Source organism: Neophocaena asiaeorientalis, unplaced genomic scaffold (genome assembly GCF_003031525.2).
Source record: "Neophocaena asiaeorientalis asiaeorientalis breed wild unplaced genomic scaffold, Neophocaena_asiaeorientalis_V1.1 scaffold204, whole genome shotgun sequence".
Taxonomy (NCBI): domain Eukaryota; kingdom Metazoa; phylum Chordata; class Mammalia; order Artiodactyla; family Phocoenidae; genus Neophocaena; species Neophocaena asiaeorientalis.
Genome location: NW_020173922.1, coordinates 3,054,761 through 3,073,630, shown reverse-complemented (window position 1 = coordinate 3,073,630; position 18,870 = coordinate 3,054,761). Strand labels below are relative to the sequence as shown.

Genomic DNA, 18,870 nt, shown 5'->3' with positions numbered 1-18,870 from the left:
CAGGCGGATTCTTAACCACTGCGTCACCAGGGAAGTCCCTTTAAGGTCCAAGTTCTTAAACTAATAATTGGCTATCTTTGATGATCTTTTGCAATATAATTACCAACTGGACCTTTATTTGTGAATGTCTTAGTAGCTGTTTGGAGAGATGAATTTAACTTCTGATTTCCTTGCGTGTATGTTCTTTTTTTTTTTTTTTCTTCTTTTTTGTGGTACGCGGGCCTCTCATTGTTGTGGCCTCTCCCGTTGCGGAGCACAGGCTCCGGACGCGCAGGCTCAGTGACCATGGCTCACGGGCCTAGCTGCTCCACAGCATGTGGGATCTTCCCGGACCGGGGTACAAACCTGTGTCCCCTGCATTGGCAGGCGGACTCTCAACCACTGCGCCACCAGGGAAACCTGCGTGTATGTTCTTGTTTGTCTTAGAGTAAATTCAAGAAAGAGATTGTGAGAGCCTGTTTTATAGGTAGAGGAGAAGCCCACCGTCTTTTCCTGTTTCCTCTTTGCCTCTTCGTCCTGTCTCAGGGCTCTTTGTGCTGAAGACTTTTCACTGGCTTCTACTACAGTCAGAGAGAAGAGAGAACCAACTGGAGGTCTCTGGGCTACCTGATCTGGCAGCAGTGGGAACCAGCAACGTCTGGAATAGGTCCCCCGCCCCCACCTTTCCTCCCTGTTCAGAGTCATTCATATCTAGAACTGTGTCAGGGTGGGAACTGGGGATTGGTGGAGGAATCATGTGCAGTCCATGCAGCTTGGAGGTGGGCGTCTGCAGCCCACATGCTGTACTGTACTTTATTTCTTGGCTCCAGTGCACAGATTCCACAGAGAGAAAACAACTGCCCAGGCTCAGTTTTCACACTCACATAAGGACTTCTGAATCCCTGTTTCTAGTAGTCATGTTGCCCTTCATTTCAGTCTACAAAGACACATGTCTTGCCTGTCTTTTCCTTCTGAAATCAGCAGCCCTTGTTGAAGGAGCCTGGCTCTAGATAGAACTGTGCACTGTACAGAGAGGGCAGGCTGAAGTCAGGGGCCTCGGGACTGCACACGTGGTGTCACTGCTGCCCTAGTTCACAGGCCTCTGTCTTCTCTTTTTTGGATTATTGTCAGGGCCTCCCATCTGTTCTCCCTGCCTCTGATCCAGCTTCCACCAGTACATCCAAAATTTCATTCAAAGACACCCATCTGTTGATGTCATTCCCTCATTTAAAACCTTTCAGTGGTGCTTACTCTTAGATAAAGTGCAAACTCATTTGCATGGTTTGCCGGGCTCTGCAAGTCCTGGCCCCTGTCTGCCTCTCCAGCCTCTTTCCTCTCACTGTCACCCCATGTACCAGCCGTGCTGCCCTCTCACTGTTCCCCACATTTATACTTTTGACACTTTTCTGTCTTTGCACTGATGATTCCTGCATCCAGCTCGTCCTTCCTCACCTCTGCTGCATGAGGAATACCCAGCTCAAATGTGACCTCCTATTAGGATGCCTTCCTGGATTCCCCAGACAGGGTTTGTTGCTCTATCATCTGCATTCTTGGGATTCAATACACCATAGTGATTACAAGTGTGGTGCTCTAGAGTCAGACTCCCTGCTTTCAATCCCAGCCTGGCCCCTTCCTAGACATATGTATGACTGTAGGCAAAATGAATTACCTACACTCCTGTGCCTCAGTTTCTTCATCTGTAATATGGGGATGATATTAATAACACTCATAGGTTGTTGATTAAAATAGGCAACAGTTTAAAGTGCTTAGCACAGTGCTTGGCCAGAGTTAGCACTCAATAATTGTTTTTTTAAGAAATTGTTGTTCTACTGGTACTTTGCATATACCTCTATTAAGCTCTTATCATCTCATATATTTTTATATATATGCCCTACTAGAACAGGTGCTCCTTCTTGAGGACAGGTGCATATCTCATTCACTTTCCCTGGCCCCCGTGTACAAGTTTGTAGTAACTTGGTTGAATGCTTTATCACGTATAGATTTGCCTTCAGAGTGGAAATGGGCAACAGATAGAGTGGGGAATGCTTGAAATTGAGTTTGTGGATGATCACAGACCCAGAGTTGTTGTGACCTTGATGTCAGCTGGTCTATCTTCCTCTGTGCCTGAGCCCTTCTGCTGCCTCCGGGAACACAGACAGTGCTTTTATGTTGCCAAGACAGGGCAGGAGGCCATGTGAAAGTTAAGCACACCCTAGGCACCAAGTTCATGTCCATTTTGTTTTTGTTTTGAACTGTAGGTGACATGTCTGAGAGTAAAGCCAAGAAGATAGAAATCAAGGATGTGGATGGGCAGACCCTGAGTAAGCTGATTGACTACATCTATACGGCCGAGATTGAGGTGACTGAAGAGAACGTCCAGGTAAACTCAGCTCCAACTAATAGCTCAGTTTATTGTATATTCAGGGCCCACTGTTTTACATCATCATTTCATTTAACCCTCACAACAACTCAGTTGGTAACTGGAGAGGAAACTGAAGCTCCAGAGAGAGTAGGTGACTTGCCCTGGGTCACATGGCCAGGGTGAATGACCGTCAAACTCCTGCCTGCCTGACCATGGGACCCACGTTCTTAACCACTAGGCCAAAATCCCTCTGAATGAGCTTGGGCTGCAGAGCAGAAAGTCTTTAACTCATGCTGGTTTAAAGTGTTGGTAAAGGAAGAATTAAGAAGCCTGTGTGATCCCTCTTCTCCTCAGTCATTATCTCATCTCAGGGATTTTGAGTATTGGCTTGTGAGGCTGTTAAAAGTTTTTCTTGTCTCACTGTTCGTCAGCGAAATGCCTCTGAGCCTGTGGAGGTGCCAAGCACCAGGCTTGAGTGTCAGTAGGGGCATGTTGCTCTGAGACATGTTGTCTGTGCCTTTTCCTCCTTTCGCCGCCCTGCCCTCATCCCAAGCCATATGGAGCCTTGAAATAGGAGCCAGTGAAGACACTGCTTCACCCAAAGGTGTGGATCTTTACTGTGGGGACATGAGACATCAGCGTCATGCTTCAGAAGGGAAGATGGTTGAGGGTGTGGCCCACGCTGGAACCCTATGAGTCACCAGGCCAAACACAGACGCAAGATACACTATTTCTTGTCATTAAGGATTTTACTGTTTAATTAAAGTAATGGAAATTGTGTGGGATATGGAGGTTTTTTCTTCCTTCTTTTTTTTTTTTAAAGCAAAATTTCACCTTATTTAGGTGAATAGGCCGATACCTCTCTGGTGACCAAAATACCTATTTCCCTTATCCAGAACACCATCCCCTTTTCTAGGATTGAGGTATTTGGGAGGCCGAATTGATAATCGTGTATTGATTCCATTTGGCCCAGATGTTTGAGTGCCTCTTACATGCCAGACACTTTATTGGGCACTGTGTTTGTACCAGTGAGCAGAGGTCATTCCATTGTCTGCTTTCATGGAATTTGTGGTCTAGGGGTGAAGATGGACACTCATCAAATAAGCACACAAGTAATGTTTATGCACAAATTGTGGTAAGTCCTTTGAAGGAAAGGAACAATTTGGATGAAGGAGGGAATCTAGGAAGGGCTCTTTCAGGAGATAAGATTTGAGCTGAGGACTGCAGGATGAGTGGAAGTTAGCTTAGTGTGGTGAATGGTACTCTGCTGGGGGTGTCAGGGCACAGGCAGACTGATGGTCTGAGGCACCCTGCATTTGGGCCTGCAGAGCCTGCCCCAAGGTACAGACTGCTTTTGTCTCTGGACCCTAGACAGACTTTTGGGTGGCATAGTTTCTACAGTGATCTGGTATAATCCTCCCCTGCCCTTTTAAAATTGAGGTTTATTTTATACACAATAAAATGCATAGCTATTCCATTATTTCTGGTCTTTCCCATCCAGAGTAGAGTGGGCGAGGTCATGGTTACATACTAGGTCTAGCAGCGGAATTTAAACAGCTGAATGACTTTTGGGCAGTAACAGTAAGGGCAAAGTAATTTAGTATAAAATATGTATAGGGCATGTATGGAAAAAAATTTTTTTAATGGGTGATAGTGATTTCAAATCACCATGACATTTAAATTCATTTAGGTACTTTTGAGACTGATATAAATATTGAGATTCACAAAATGCCAGAAATTACATCCTTTCAACTCTAATGAATAATGCTAGATGTCAACCTAAAAATATGCAGGGGTATAAATAATTTTTTAAAATCTTGCATTAGGGTATATCAGTAACTCATTAATCATACAGTGTGGTAGGCAGAATAGTAGCCCCCAAAGATGTTCGTGTCCTAACCCCTGGAATTTTGTGAATGTGTTAGGGTGAATGTCAGAGGAATTAATATTGCAGATGGAATTAATGTTGCTAATCAGCTGAACATGTGATAGGAGATTAGCTTGGATTATCTAGGTGGGCTCAGTGTAATAGCTAGGGGTATTTAAATCGAAGAGGGAGGTGGAATGAGAGAACTAGAGCGATGTGACCTGGCAAGGATTCAGTTTGATGTTTCTGGCCTTGAAGATAGGGAGGCCATGAGCCAAGGAATGTGGGTGCCTCTAGAAGCCTGAAGGGCAAGGAAACGTATTCTCCCTCAGAACCTCCAGAAGGAGCTCACCTCTGCTGACACCTTGATTTTAGCCTGGTGAAACCCATTTGGGACTTCCAACTTCCAGATGTAAGAAAATAAATTTTTTGTTGTTTTAGGTCACTAAAACAAAACAAAAACAAACAAACTTAAAACACTGTTTAGGGGAGATTGTAGAATTGTATAATTGGAACCAGCTTTTTTCTCCCTTTTCTACATGTGTTTATTTAATAAACTTTTTTTCCCTGTAAAGTACAAAGTGTTTAAAAGCTTAGGTAGTTAGAAGATGTTCCATTCTGGATCCTTTTTGCCTGGCTGGGTATTTATCTTTGCAACTTTGGTTTAACCCAGTGGTGGTCTCTATAGCACCAGTTACCTTAAGGCAGGTAGCAACAGATAGGGTAATCGGAGGACTCTGGAGAAAATGGCGTCACCATTACTTTTAAAAACTACTTTGTAGGGGTCGTGGGGAGGGAGCCAGCGTGAAGACGTGCAGCTTCAGAGGGCATGCAGAACTAAAGATGAGGCAGGAATCAAGTCTGAATGGAGACCTGGGTCCAGGCCTCAGCTTTGACGTTCATTCACACAGTACTCTTATTCTTGCCTTTTCCCACTGCAGGGGTTCAGTCTTCTGACTGTAAAGTGAGGGCATGGGACTCTGACCTCTGATCAGAGAAGACTCTTACTCTGCCAGCCTCTGGTTTGTTCTGCTTCCTTTCTACTAGAGCTTCTCTGATACCCTCCCTGACATGCTGCCTCAAGGATCAGTTTTCTCATCTGTAAAACAGGAATCATAATAGTACCCATTCTGTTGGGTGGTCATGAGTTAGACTGTCTGCCTTCAAACCTTGACTCCACCATTTTCTAGCTGTGTGACCCCAAGAAGGTCCTTAACCTCTCTGTGCCTCAGTATTCTTGTCTGTATTATGGGCATAATAATTGTAATTAACCTCATAGGGTTGGCATGAAGGTTAAATGAATTACTATAGGTAAAGCACTTAGAGGAGTGCCACCCTGTGCCAACAGACAGTATGGGCACAGAGAGCACTGTGAACACAGAAGCTTTTTCATCAAGGAGCACATAGTCTGAAGGTGGAGACAGGTGGCCAGGCAAATGCATGCCCTCCAGTGTGGTAGGGGCCAGGGTGGAGGTACCCAGGAAGCAGGCAATGGTCATCACCCCCTTGATGAGGATGGTCAGGGCAGGCCTCAATGAGGAAGTGTTGGGTGTGCTGGGTCTTGAAGGAAGGTCTGGGAGGTCAGGCCTGCCTCCTCTTCCACCTGTCTGTGTCCCTGCTGGCGTGTGAGCTCCTGGAGGGGCCTGTTGCATTCATTTGTATGTGGGAGTAGGTTGGGGGCTGCATGTTCAGGGGCTCCCCTGAGAAGCACAATATGGAACCTTCAGGAAACTGCATTGTTTGGAATCAGTCAGATACATGAACTATTTTCCTTTTTATCCCTCACTTTAAACTATGGTTTGGTCAGGGGTGACCTTGGGGGAGAACAAAACAAAAAAAGTTGAGAAGAGAAAGTTTAGATGAAAATGTGGTTGCTTCTTGTGCTGTGATGTACCTGCTGAGAGTTGCTCACAAGCTGTGAGGACAGTGTGTGTTGAGGATTTGGTGCACTGAGGCGGTGAGCATGGAGGCACCTGGGGAAACAAGGGTCAGAGACTTGGGGCTTGGTTAAGTGACCGGGAGATGATGCCCTAAATCTCTTCCCAGCCACACATACCTTGGAGAGTCTGAGCTGCCCTTCTATGGTGGAGGTAACAAGTCGTAACTGTTACTTATTGATACTCATTGTAAGACAAACATGTGTTGATTATTTCACATGCATTATTTCATTTAATTATCGTAACCATCACTAGAAGGTTGTACTATGATTCTTCTCTTACAGTTGAAGGAACTGATGCTCCAAGGGGTTAAGTGGGTAGTACCCACGGTCACACAGGTAGTAAGGGGTGGAGTTGGGGTTTGAATCCAGCTCTCTCCAGCTCACTGTGCCCTGTTGATGTGGTCAACTCGAGTTTCTTGTTAAATGAATGATCAGAATCTTGACTTCAGCTCGTAATAATTAATAATAATAAAAACCAGTTTAACTGACGAATTCCTATGCACTAAACACTGGGTTAGCTGCTTTAAATGTATTATCTCATTTGAGCCCAACAACAAGCCTTTAAGGCAGTACTATTATTTTCATTTTACTGTTTAGGAGTCAGAGGTACAGAGAGGTTAAGTAATTTGCCTTTAGTCACATGGCTGGTAAGTAGAGAAGTCAATATTCTAAGTGACACTATACTTCAATAAAAAAATTTTTTAAATATTCTAAGTGACACATTTAATCACAGTACTGTTTTGCTAGCTCTCCTGTTCATCTATCTGTACACCTCTCTCTCCCTGTCGTCTTTCTCTCAGTAGATTTTTATTTAGCACTATTTCTGTGCCAGGCCTCATGCCTGGTGCTGGCAGAGGCAGACCCCCTGCTGTGTGGTGTGGGCAGAGGCCCTGGGCAGCCTTGCCACCTGGCCCTCTGGCTGGTACCCTTCCTCTGTGCATGGCCCTGCCTCTCTGAAATTCCAGGAGTAGGTGCATTCTGAGGCAGGGCATTTCCTTTTGTTTTTGTTAAAGGAAACTAAACTCTGTGACGGGATATCCTCTGCTGTGTTTTCATGTTATCCGAGGGAGAGGAAAAAAAACAAAACAGCGCCTGCATGTGAAAAATGGAGGGAAGCCATTTGCAAGCTGGAGGGGAACCTGTAAACTCTCTGCTGAGGGTCATTCCAGGGCCTGTTTTCCCAGAACCAAAATGCTGAGACGGCAAGAGGCAAGCTGAAAGCTTTTAACCCAGGGTCGTCTTCTCTTCCTGCGGCGATTCCAGCCAACTGCTCCTTCTCAGGTCTCAACCTCCTTCCAGGGGCCAAGCAGCACGGCCCTAGTGATTCCACCAGGACAGTCTTGCTTCCAAGCTGAGGACCTGAGTTTGGCCTCTTGTTCCTAATCTTGTTACTGCTGCCACTTGAGGGAGTCGAGTTGCAGGCAAGATAAGAGAAGAGGAAATCCTTTCTTAGCCCTTGTTGTGGGAGAGGGAAGCAAAGACCACCTCCTGGACGTTTTTCTCTCTCTTTTCTTTTGCAGCCTCTGGGGATTTGTGTTGACTCGCCTTGTGTGCAGCCCCCAGAGCCCTACTGGACCAGGCCCCTGTTTATCCCTGAGACTCAGCATTTGAGCAGTGATACATCCTCCAGCCTCTAAACCCTCCTCAGCATTCTGAATCCCTTTGCTTTTCTTCATGCCTTCCTGTATGAAGCAAGTGGATCGCAGCATAAGATCAAAGAGAAAGGAGGGAAGGGGCAATTAGAGAAACCACCAGCCCCGCTCATTTTGGGAAGTCACCTTGGGAATGCTTTCGGGCAGAAGTGGACCCAAAGAGGATGGGAGGAGGGTGTGTGGAGAGGTGGAAAGCCTGATCATTTTTGTCTGCGAAGTGGGTTTTGTGAACAGTAGGAAAGTTGAAAGCTGTGTGGGTAGCTCTATCCAGGGAGGTTCTAAAAACTGAAAGTATAATCTAAGGAATGTGTTCAGAAAGTATTTATTATTTCATTTCTTTGGATGGTTGTCACGAGCTTGAAAAATTAAGCCCCAAACTGTGGCTGTCATTGTGGGGGAGAAGAGGACAGGGAGGCGGGGGAGGCGTGTGTCCCTGGCATGATCGCATCTTGGCTTGGCGGGTATGCAATCTGGGGGTGGATTGGACTCTCAGAAATTCCTCCTCTGCGGACCTAAAGGGCTGCTGTCCATTTCGGCCTCTAATCACACCTGACCCTTGGGGGCTTGCCACGCCCGAAGTAGGGTGTATGCTGGACAGCATTGGATTACTCCTCTCCACCAGGGTTTCTTAGTGTAACTGGATACAAGTTTCTGGTCTCTGGGGTGAACAACCAGCCCAGTTTGCCCAGGATTGAGGGCTCTCCTGGGACACAGGACTTTGAGTGCTAAAACTGGCAAAGTTTGAGCAAACCAGGATGGTTGGTCAACCTATGGCCCTAACTCTAGGGTTTATAGCTGGTGCTGGTCAGGGCGGGTGTCATGGAGGTCATTTGGGGGTTTGGAACACGACTTTCCATTCCTGGTATGTATTCAGCAAGAATGGTTAATGGTTCTCCACTTAACTCTCAGGGAGAGACTAATCTGGTCCTGGAATCTGTTTGGCTAGGCTGAGCAAGCTCACAGGTTAATTGAGTTTCCCAGTTTATGGCTGCTCCGTGGGGACATGGCTGTCTAGTGGGGATGGAGCTCAGGTGGTCAGATTTGGAGCCTGGCTATGTTCACTTACGGTCTCAAAGTCTGCAGAACGGGTGATCTTATCTTTTTCCTTCTCTGGAATGAATCAGTGGTTCAGAAAATACCAAGGACAGGATGGTAATTTACTGTTGTATTGCTGGGGACATAGGGTAGTGGAAGAGAGAGGGCAGAGGAAGGAGAGAGGAGATGTTTTCTAGAATTTGGCTCTCGTGAGGGAGAGGTTTAAGCCTGCAGGTAGGAAGAGCTTCCCTTTGAGAGCAGGCTTTTAAGCTTGGGAGCAGGACCACTGTTAGTGGAGGCTCTTGGTGGCATCTGTGTGTGGGCAGGAATGAGGAAGGGTGGCTAACTGCCCCAGTTTTTGCACTGAAAGTCCTGTGTCCTGGGAAACTCTTCAGTCTGGGGCAAACCTGGATGGCTGGTTACCCTAGTGGTGGGACAAGGCCCAAGAATGGGCAGTGGGGCAGAGATTTTGGCCTTAGCCTATGGAGGTGAGGAGAGCTAGAGATGAGGCTCAGAGCTGTTTTTGGAGACCGTCAGCCTCCAGAATTTAAATCACTCAAAAAAAAAAAGCAAAAAACTTTTGTAGTGCCCTGAGTCAAGAAATCAAATGCATCTGCAGCCCTTGTCTTCCTGGGCAAGCCCGTGTGGATGGGAATACCTGGAGTCTGGCTGGCCCAGACACTCTCCCTGAGAGTCAGGGGGGCAGCTGAGAGCAAAGGCCCAGGACACGGGGGTTGTTTTGGGGTGAAATGGATGCTGGGGGTCCCTGAGCGATGCAGTCTCAAGCCAAACTGTTCTGCTCTGATTTTTTTTTTTTTCTGAATTTCTTTTTGTTAAGTCACTCTCAGAACATCTACCCCTCCCACAGGGTCGGGAGGGAGGGGTAGCAGAGCTGGTGTCAAGAAGGACTCTGACAACGATCATGGTTTTTGATCCGAGGGCAGGCTTTGGCAGCTGTGGCAAAGTCCTAGGGAGCTTGACCAGGGTTGACAGTCTGAGCACCCATCTGGCCTGTTCAAGCTAGTCTTCCCTGGCTTTTAGGAAAGACACATGCACACACACCTGAGCAGAAACTATTTCTGTCTTCCAGGATACAGTATAAATACTCATGTGTCTCATGACCTTTTAAAAGGAAACTTAGCTCTCCTTTTGCTGAGAATGTACTCAGAAATGTTCTTTATTATTTATCTGTTGGATGGGAGAGTAGAGTGTGTCTGTTTGAGTCCCAGTGGATTTGGGGATGATGCTCTTGTTCCAGTAAATGATAAACTCTGTAAGATCAGGGGTTCGATTTCTCTTGCTTACCTACCACTGAATCACAAAGGCGGGCCCACAGGTGCTCAGTAATTAAATGGTGAATGAGCTTGTGAACAAGTCAATAAAGACCTTTGAGTGAAGACAGTAGCTAAAGGCTGAAGGGCAGTGGTTCTAAACTTGGCTATATATTAAAAGCACCTGGGGAACTTTAGCAATATCTCACTGTCCAGGCTACACCCCATTCCTATTACGTTGAATCTTTGGGGGTGAGACCCAGGCATCAGTATTTTAAAAATTCTCCAGGTGAATCTCCAGGTAGGAGGACCAGTTTGTCTTAGCTTGGGCTGCTGTAACAAAATACCACAGAGTGGATGGCTTACACAACAGAAACTAATTTTCTCACAGTGTTAGAAGTTAGAAGTACAAGATCAAGGTTCCAGCTGATTGAGTTTCTGGTGAGGGCTTTCTTACTAGCTTGCAAAAGGCCACCTTCTCCTTGTGTCCTTGCGTGGTAGAGAGAGAACTCTGGTATCTATTTCTCTTCTTATAAGGGCACCAGCCCTGATGGATTAGGGCCCCACCCTTCTGACCTCCTTTAACCTATCTCCAAATACCGCCCAAATTTGGGGTTAGGGCTTCAATGTATAAACTTTTGCGGGGGACACAAACACTCAGCCTATAAGGGTCTTGTTACTCAAAGTGTGGTTCATGGACCAGCAGCTGCAAGCATAGCCTGGGTACTCACTCAGAATGGAGGCTCTTGGGCCCCACCCTAAACCTACTGAGTCAGAATCTGCATGTTAATAAGATCCCAAGGGGAATTCATATACACATTAGCCACTGGGAGGCACTGCTGGTCTGTAGGGAGACAGAGAATCTGTTGGTGCTTAGGGTCCATGAAGTGGAGAGTAGTGGGGACTAAGGCTGGGCTTGCCTCAAAGTCCAGGCCGAGAAGTTTGGACTTACTTGGGCAGGTAGTGGAGAGCCGTGCAAAGACCTTGAGCTTGGGTGTGGTTTGATTAGAACACTGCTTTGGGGAGATGAGACCCTGGCGGTGAGATCCTGCAAGTCAGAATGTCACCTTCTCTTCCAGGTGCTGCTCCCAGCAGCCAGCTTGCTGCAGCTCATGGATGTTCGCCAGAACTGCTGTGACTTCCTGCAGTCTCAGTTGCATCCCACCAATTGCCTGGGTATCCGCGCATTTGCAGACGTGCACACCTGTACCGACCTCCTGCAGCAGGCCAACGCTTATGCAGGTAATGGGGAGCGGGGTGGCTGTACCTCTCTGAACTTGTGGATTTAATAACCTGGTCTGTGGTGTACTCCTCAAAGATGATGAAAAGTGCACTCTGCTATGAACAAGTTATAATTTAGTCAGGGAGACAAGACACAGGTGGAAGGATAATTAACAATAGAAGAGTTCAGCTCATTACCAAGTGGAATGTGATTGTCGGGTGAATGGTGCAGACAGTGATTTTCACGAGAGAAGAGGAAGGAGATCTGAGAAGACTTCGTGGGGGAAGAGTAATTTGGCCTAGGTCTTGAAATAAATCTTTGTCATTTAGGAAAATTTCTATTTTGACCAATGTGTTCTATGACCACGATTTGGAAAAGTCAAGTACTATTGCAAGGCTTATAATGATAAGAGTCTCCTGCTCTGCTGTTCCACATGAAGTCTTGCTCTCTAGAACCACTCACTTGCAATTCTAAAAGAATTAAAATACATGTGCTGATTTAGCTAAAAGCTGCTTTGTCTGATATTTACCTCTATTTACCTAAATAAAACGTTTGTACCACTATTTTTGGACTTACTAGCTTTAGATGTTATCTGTTGACTTCTCACAGGAGAATAATTGTGCTTTCATAGACGTCCCCCTCATATACATACATTGTTCTCCTCTCTTTATTCTTCTAACATCATTTCTACAGCTGAGATAAGTTATAATTATTTTTTTATCAGAAAACTCTTTGTTCAGTAAGGCAGTTAATAAAATGCTTTTTCTTTTACACAGTGACTGCTACAACTGCTAACTCTTGTAAGACAGATACACTGAACAGTCTTCTCAGTATATCAGATAATCTGTTGAGTCCATTTTATTTTTCTTGGAGACATTCTCCCGGCTACAGCTTGTCATCTTGCTATTTTAATGGGGTTTTCAGAGGGAGTAGTGATGAACATGAATGTTCAGCCCACCATGTTTAGCTGGAAAGAAGTCTTCATTGGTATTTATTTCAACTTGAGGACGAAGGTCATGAGTGACCTAGGAAACAGATCTGGTCATATGAATCAATAGATTCAGTCATGGCCACCTCCTTCCCTTGCAGTAAAGCCTCTCATTCTTCCCCCTGCCCAAACAAATGCCAGCATAGCTGCTGTCTGTTCTGTGTCTCATGTCCAGCTAATGTCTAGAAGTTAACTGAGGACCTGCTGGCTGCCAACCTGCCAGCTCCCTGTGCTGTGTTAGCCCCTTGATCCACAAGTCAACAAGCATTTCTTCTGTTTTTCAGCATCCTTTTTTGCTCTCATCAAGCCCCAGAGCCCAGGAGCCTACACAGACTCTCATTTCTTCCTGAGGTCTGTTTCTGAGGACACAAATGGGACCAGATGTTAGGATGATGTCAGTGATGATGATTTTTGTGAAGGACGTTCCCCAGTCACCCCAATTCTGAATTCCTCTGACTCTTCCTGGCCCTAATCCTTGACTCTCCTGCTTCTCTGCTGTCCCTCCTGTGTCTGCCTTTCCCAGCATTGTACCCCACTTCCTTTCTGTTCTCAGGGAGCCGTGGCTAGTCCAGCCCTCTCTAGTCCAGCCACTTTCTTGAGGGATGTGTTCAGACTTTGCTTCAGCAGGAGCTGAGAGCTTGGCCAAGGCCCAGGTCAGCTTGTGGACATCTGCTGGTGCAGCGGCAAAGGGACAGTGCTTAGACACCAGAAGGTGTCTGTCTCTCTTCCTGGTCTCCCCTCCCCAGCCCTCTCCTTCTATAGAGTGCACGTGCTTGCATGCACACAGCAGGTATCACATCCTTTTGTAGTTGGCTTACAAGGTCGTCTGAGGTTTGGGCCGTGTGCCGAACTCCACCTTTAACAAAGGCTCCCAGGTTCTTCTGGCTTGGCTCTCCCCTACTTTCAAAATCTGTGTTTTCTCCCTTTGCCCTTTTTACTGTCTGATGGTGAGACTCACCTGTGGGAGAGTGGGGAGGATGCAGTTGGGAACATATCGTGGTCTTGGTGCTCCTAAGTCCTGATCTGGGCGTGGTGATTGGGTTCTGCAGCATTGTGGGTGTGTGTAGGCAGTGTCCTGGTGAATTACTTTTAGCTAGCATTTACTGAGCTCTACTTTGGGTCACATCCTAGGCTAAGCATTTTATGTGCACTTAATGCATACAACAGCTGAGGAAACTAAGGCACAGAGGAGTGAAGTAATTTGTTGAGGTCAGTTGGAAGAGACAGACAGGATTCAAACCCAGACAGTGTTTACTCCAGAACCATGTTTTTAACTGCTACATTCTGTGGCTTCCAGGTCCAGTTTGGACGTAGGGTGGCTCTGTGAATCAGTAACTGTGGAGTGTTGGTGGCTAGAGCTGGCATCTTCCATCGGAAGTGTGAGCCTTGAAGTCTGTGCCATGCAGTTACCAAATCCCAACAACCAAGTAGTGTAGACAGACGGCCAGCTGTCTCTGCTAGATGTGGGGTGTTTAGTCATCTTGGGGTGGAGAAGTGAGACGTGGATATCTTCTCCTCCCCCTTGGGAAGCTGCCTCCCAGGAGCATGTGGAGGCAGCCCCCTCACTGCACGCATGAGTCCTCTTCCTTTCCCTGTCTCAGTCAGCGTGACTTAGGGCTGAGAGCCTTCTGCCTGTCGTTCAGGCCTTCTGTGGAGCCTGGGACCAGCTCCTGGATAGTTTTCTTTGCAGCCATCAGCTGTGCACAGCAGGGAAAATAAAAATCATATTTTTAAGGTAGTGTGGTAACGCAGAGGTTGATGAGACCGTGATGAGAAGACAGAAGAAGCAGTGTGAAGGTAAGACTTCACACAGTGCAGTGCTTAGAGAAGGAAATAAAAAATGATTATTTGTGCTCACTCCCTTGCACCCACCCACTGCTGTGGGCCTGCTTTGTGTCTTTGATCTTGCACCGATTGACTTGAGATGGAACCTGGCGGCTCTGCCATTGCTGCCTGCTGAGACAGAGCAGCCACCTCGTCCCATTTTAACTGTGGGGGTGTGGGTACTGGCCAGAGTCACACACAAGGGTCAGCGTCAGCCCCTGCGGTCACAGGCTTCCCTGGCCCGATGCCTCGAGTTAGGAGGTATTTTAGCCCACAGACTACGAGGAGACCTTCCAGATCAGAACCAGGGGTCACACCAGCCAACACTTTGGAGCTGAGTGGCCCTAGGCCTGTTTTCTTCTCTCTCTGATGGGGTAGTTCATCCTGCCTTGTTTCCAGGATGGTTTTGGGGTCAGGGGGACAGGGAGGTGAGCCCCCTGCAGAAGTAGGTGCCACCCAGGGCCGTGCTCTGGAGCCTCCCTGCCACTCACACCATCTGTAGTAAGAGAGCCTCAGAGCTGGGACCTGGTGGAGAGATGGGACTCCTTGGGTCACCACCACTGCCCCTGCTGCAGACTGCTTGCACTTTGGAGGAGGAGGACCATTTCCAGAGCTTCTGATTGTGGTTTCTCTGTATGCAGATACACAGCTGGGTATGTCCTGCCTCCCCCTCTGCCCTAGTCTCTGGCCAGCTGGCCTCTGCCTTCACCTGTCCATAGCCCCAAGCTGTGCCTCAATTCTGTTCCTCTTCCTTCTCTAAGATGAGCTTTCTTTTTGTTATTATTGCTATTGTTATTACTATCTTAATACAAAACCACCTGTGATTATTACAGAAGCAGCCGACAGGCAGAAAGAGCAGGAAAAGCACCACAATCCTACCCAGTGGGAGTCACGGGCAGCACCCTGGTGTATAGCTTTCCCAGTCTTTTTCATTCCACGTGTATGTTTTCCAGCCTAAAAAAATCTTAGCAGTATATTCTGAACAACTTTCCGTGTCAGCAGACATATTTCTATACCATTATTTTAAAACTTTAGCGAATGTATTCAATAAAAGCAACTTGTACCCGTGATAAAAGTTTCAAACAGGACACAAGGTATAAAATGCTCAGCTGATCTTCTCCCAGGCCCTCTTAAGGGAGCAGGGCACTCTCTTGGGTATCCCTACAAAATATGTATATGTTACGCTTTTTAACTTACACAAATAGAAGCCTTTTGTACTCATTATACTTAAAAAAAATTTTTTTTTTACTTAGTACAATATCTTGGGGTTCTTGGCAGACCCTTGTGTATGGCTACATCTTACTCTTTTTGTCTACTGCATCGTAGGGATGAACTGTAATGAACTACAATTTATTTAAGTAGTCCTCTCTTGATGAACATTAATGTTACCAGTTTTTTTCTTTTACATAAAATGCTTTAGCAAGAATTACTTTATGTGATATTTTGGAGTAAACTTGCTGCTTTGTAAGTAAGAGTGAGCTTGTACCTGTAGGGTACCATCTTAGCAGCGTAAAGTAGCTGAAAGAGAGTGAGCATTAAAAAAAGATACTGCCAAATTGCTGTCTAAAAGAGGAACTACTTTTAAGGTCGACGATGGCCTTCTGATAAGTCTTCATACCCCTGGCGAAGGTGGACACAGCATGCCTCTGACGGGCTGGAGCACGACATCTTTCCACCCTATTTGATTTCCTGTTTGGAATGGGCCTTTTTCTTCCTGCTGTGGCAGTCCCTTCTGCTTCCTCTGGGTCCAGTTTCCCCTTCAGGGTTATGCCCCCAGATTTTTGCTGTGATATATATTATTCTGGGCTGGGGGAGGGTGAGTCCCATAGTTAGAAGCTGACTGCTCAGACCCTTGCCCCCAGCTGATGGTATCATAGTTCTCCTGGGTAACTGGGAAAAGGACCCTAGTGTTTTGCACAGCCTGTTTCTTTTTCTTTTTAAAAAATTTTTTATGGGAGTATAGTTGCTTTACAATGTTGTGTTAGTTTCTACTGTACAGCAAAGTGAATCAGCTATATGTATACACATATCCCCTCTTTTTTGGACTTCCTTCCCACTTAGGTCACCACAGAGCATTGAGTAGAGGTCCCTGTGCTATACAGCAGGTTCTCATTAGTTACCTATTTTATACATAGTATCAATAGTGTATATATGTCAATTCCAATCTCCCAATTCCTCCCACCCCCTCCCCCTTGGTATCCATATGTTTGTTCTCTACATCTGTGTCTCTATTTCTGCTTTGTAAACAAGATTATCTATACCAATTTTTTCAGATTCCAAGTATGCATTAATATACGATATTTGTTTTTCTCTTTCTGACTGACTTCACTCTGTATGACAGTCTCTAGGTCCATCCACGTCTCTACAAATGACCCAATTTCGTTCCTTTTTATGGCTGTGTGATATTCCATTGTATATATATGTACCACATCTGTCGATGGACATTTAGGTTGTTTCCATGTCCTGGCTATTATAAATAGTACTGCAATGTACACTGGGGTGCATGTGTCTTTTTGAATTATGGTTTTCTCTGGGTATATGCCCAGTTGTGGGATTGCTGGGTCGTATGGTAATTCTATTTTTAGCTTTTTAAGGATGCTCCATACTGTTTGCCACAATGGCTGTATCAATTTACATTCCCACCAACAGTGAAAGAAGGTTCCTTTTTCTCCACACCCTCTCCAGCATTTATTGTTTGTAGATTTTGTGATGATGGCCATTCTGACCAGTGTGAGGTGATATCTCATTGTAGCTTTTTTTTTTTTGCGGTACGCGGGTCTCTCACTGTTGCGGCCTCTCCCGTTGTGGAGCACAGGCTCCAGACGCGCAGGCTCAGCAGCCATGGCTCACGGGCCCAGCCGCTCCCCGGCATGTGGGATCCTCCCAGACTGGGGCACAAACCCATGTCCCCTGCATCGGCAGGGGGACTCTCAACCACTGCGCCCTCAGGGAAGCCCCTCATTATAGTTTTGATTTGCATTTCTCTAATAATTAGTGATGTTGAGCATCTTTTCATGTGCCTCTTGGCCATCTGTATGTCTTCTTTGGAGAAATGTCTGTCTGGATCTTATGCCCATTTTTTGATTGGGTTGCTTGTTTTTTTGATATTGAACTGCATAAGCTGTTTGTATATTTCTGGAGGTTAATCCTTTGTCACTTGCTTCATTTGCAAATATTTTCTCCCATTCTGAAGGTTGTCTTTTCATCTTGTTTATGATTTCCTTTGATGTGCAAAAGCTTTTAAGTTTAATTAGCTCCCATTTGTTTGTTTTTATTCTCATTAGTCTAGGAGGTGGGTCAAAAAAGATCTTGCTGCAATTTATGTCATAGAGTGTTCTGCCTGTGTTTTCCTCTAAGAGTTTTATAGTGTCTGGCCTTCCATTTAGGTCTTTAATCCACTTTGAGTTTATTTTTGTGTGTGGTGTTAGGGAGTGTTCTAATTTCATTCTTTTACATGTAGCTGTTCAGTTTTCCCAGCACCACTTATTGAAGAGGCTGTCTTTGCTCCATTGTATATTCTGGCCTCCTTTGTCATAAATTAGGCGACCATATGTGTGTGGGTTTATCTCTGGACTTTCTATCCTGTTCCATTGATCTGTATTTTTGTTTTTGTGCCAGTACCATATTGTCTTGATTACTGTAGCTTTGTAGTATAGTCTGAAGTCAGGGAGCCTGATTCTTCCAGCTCTGTTTTCCTTTCTCAAGATTGCTTTGGCTATTCGGAGTCTTCTGTGTTTCCATACAAATTGTAAAATTTTTTGTTCTAATTCTATGAAAAATGCCATTGGTAATTTGATAGGGATTGCATTTGAATCTGTAAATTGCTTTGGGTGGTGTAGTCATTTTCACAGTATTGATTCTTCCAATCCAAGAACATGGCATATCTCGCCATCTGTTTGTGTCATCTTTGATTTCTTTCATCAGTATCTTATAGTTTTCTGCATAAGAAAACTTTTTGTCTCCCTAGGTAGGTTTATTCCTAGGTAGTTTAGTCTTTTTGTTGCAATGGTAAATGGGATTGTTTCCTTAATTTGTATTTCTGATCTTTTGTTGTTAGTGTATAAGAATGCAGGAGATTTCTGTGTATTAATTTTGTATCCTGCGACTTCTTATATCTCACTGTTATTGTTTCCAGGGACTGCTTAATATTTAACTTCAGAGGCTTGGGCCCAGGTTTATGGGGACTTTGTTATTTGGTAATTGGATGGCCATGCACTGGACCATCAGCAGAGCTGGTTGGGAGGGATATTAATGGGACCCTGTTAATGAAATGGCAATTAAAATTCTTTGGACATTTTGTTCACATCAGTCTGCCAAAGCTGAGCTGAAACCCTCCAGCCATGGGATGGAAAAGCCATCGAATTTCACGTGTTTGTGGAGAGAAATGGCCTTTTTTTTTCGATTGATGGAGTCATTTGAGACCATGGAATGAAGTAATTAAACTAAGGGCAGCAAAAAACTTTGACAAAGCATTTTAAAACACACGAACCTCTGACTCACTGAGGGTCATCTTGTGAAATTGCTGCCTCCAACTTGGCATCATAAAGTAATAATGGTGGTGATGATCATGGTGGGAGTTTCTACCTTTTCTGAACACTTGCAAGGTGCCAGGCATGGTGCTACACACTTCATAACTATAAGAGGCCACATAACTATCAGAAGTAGTTATTACTTTCCCAACTTATAGATGAAGAAATGGAAGCCCCAGAGAAGTTTAGTAACTTGCTCCAG

General features: G+C 45.4%; 1 protein-coding gene across 1 annotated transcript in view; it reads left to right on the top strand.

Moving 5' to 3' along the window:
- The window catches only part of KLHL3 (kelch like family member 3), a 109,096-nt gene that overhangs the window by 37,595 nt on the left and 52,631 nt on the right, over positions 1–18,870 (top strand). Inside the window, exons 4-5 of the mRNA XM_024752458.1 lie at positions 2,238–2,359; positions 11,185–11,347. Coding sequence (XP_024608226.1) covers positions 2,238–2,359; positions 11,185–11,347 — 285 coding nt within the window. The remainder of the gene's footprint in view (positions 1–2,237; positions 2,360–11,184; positions 11,348–18,870) is intronic.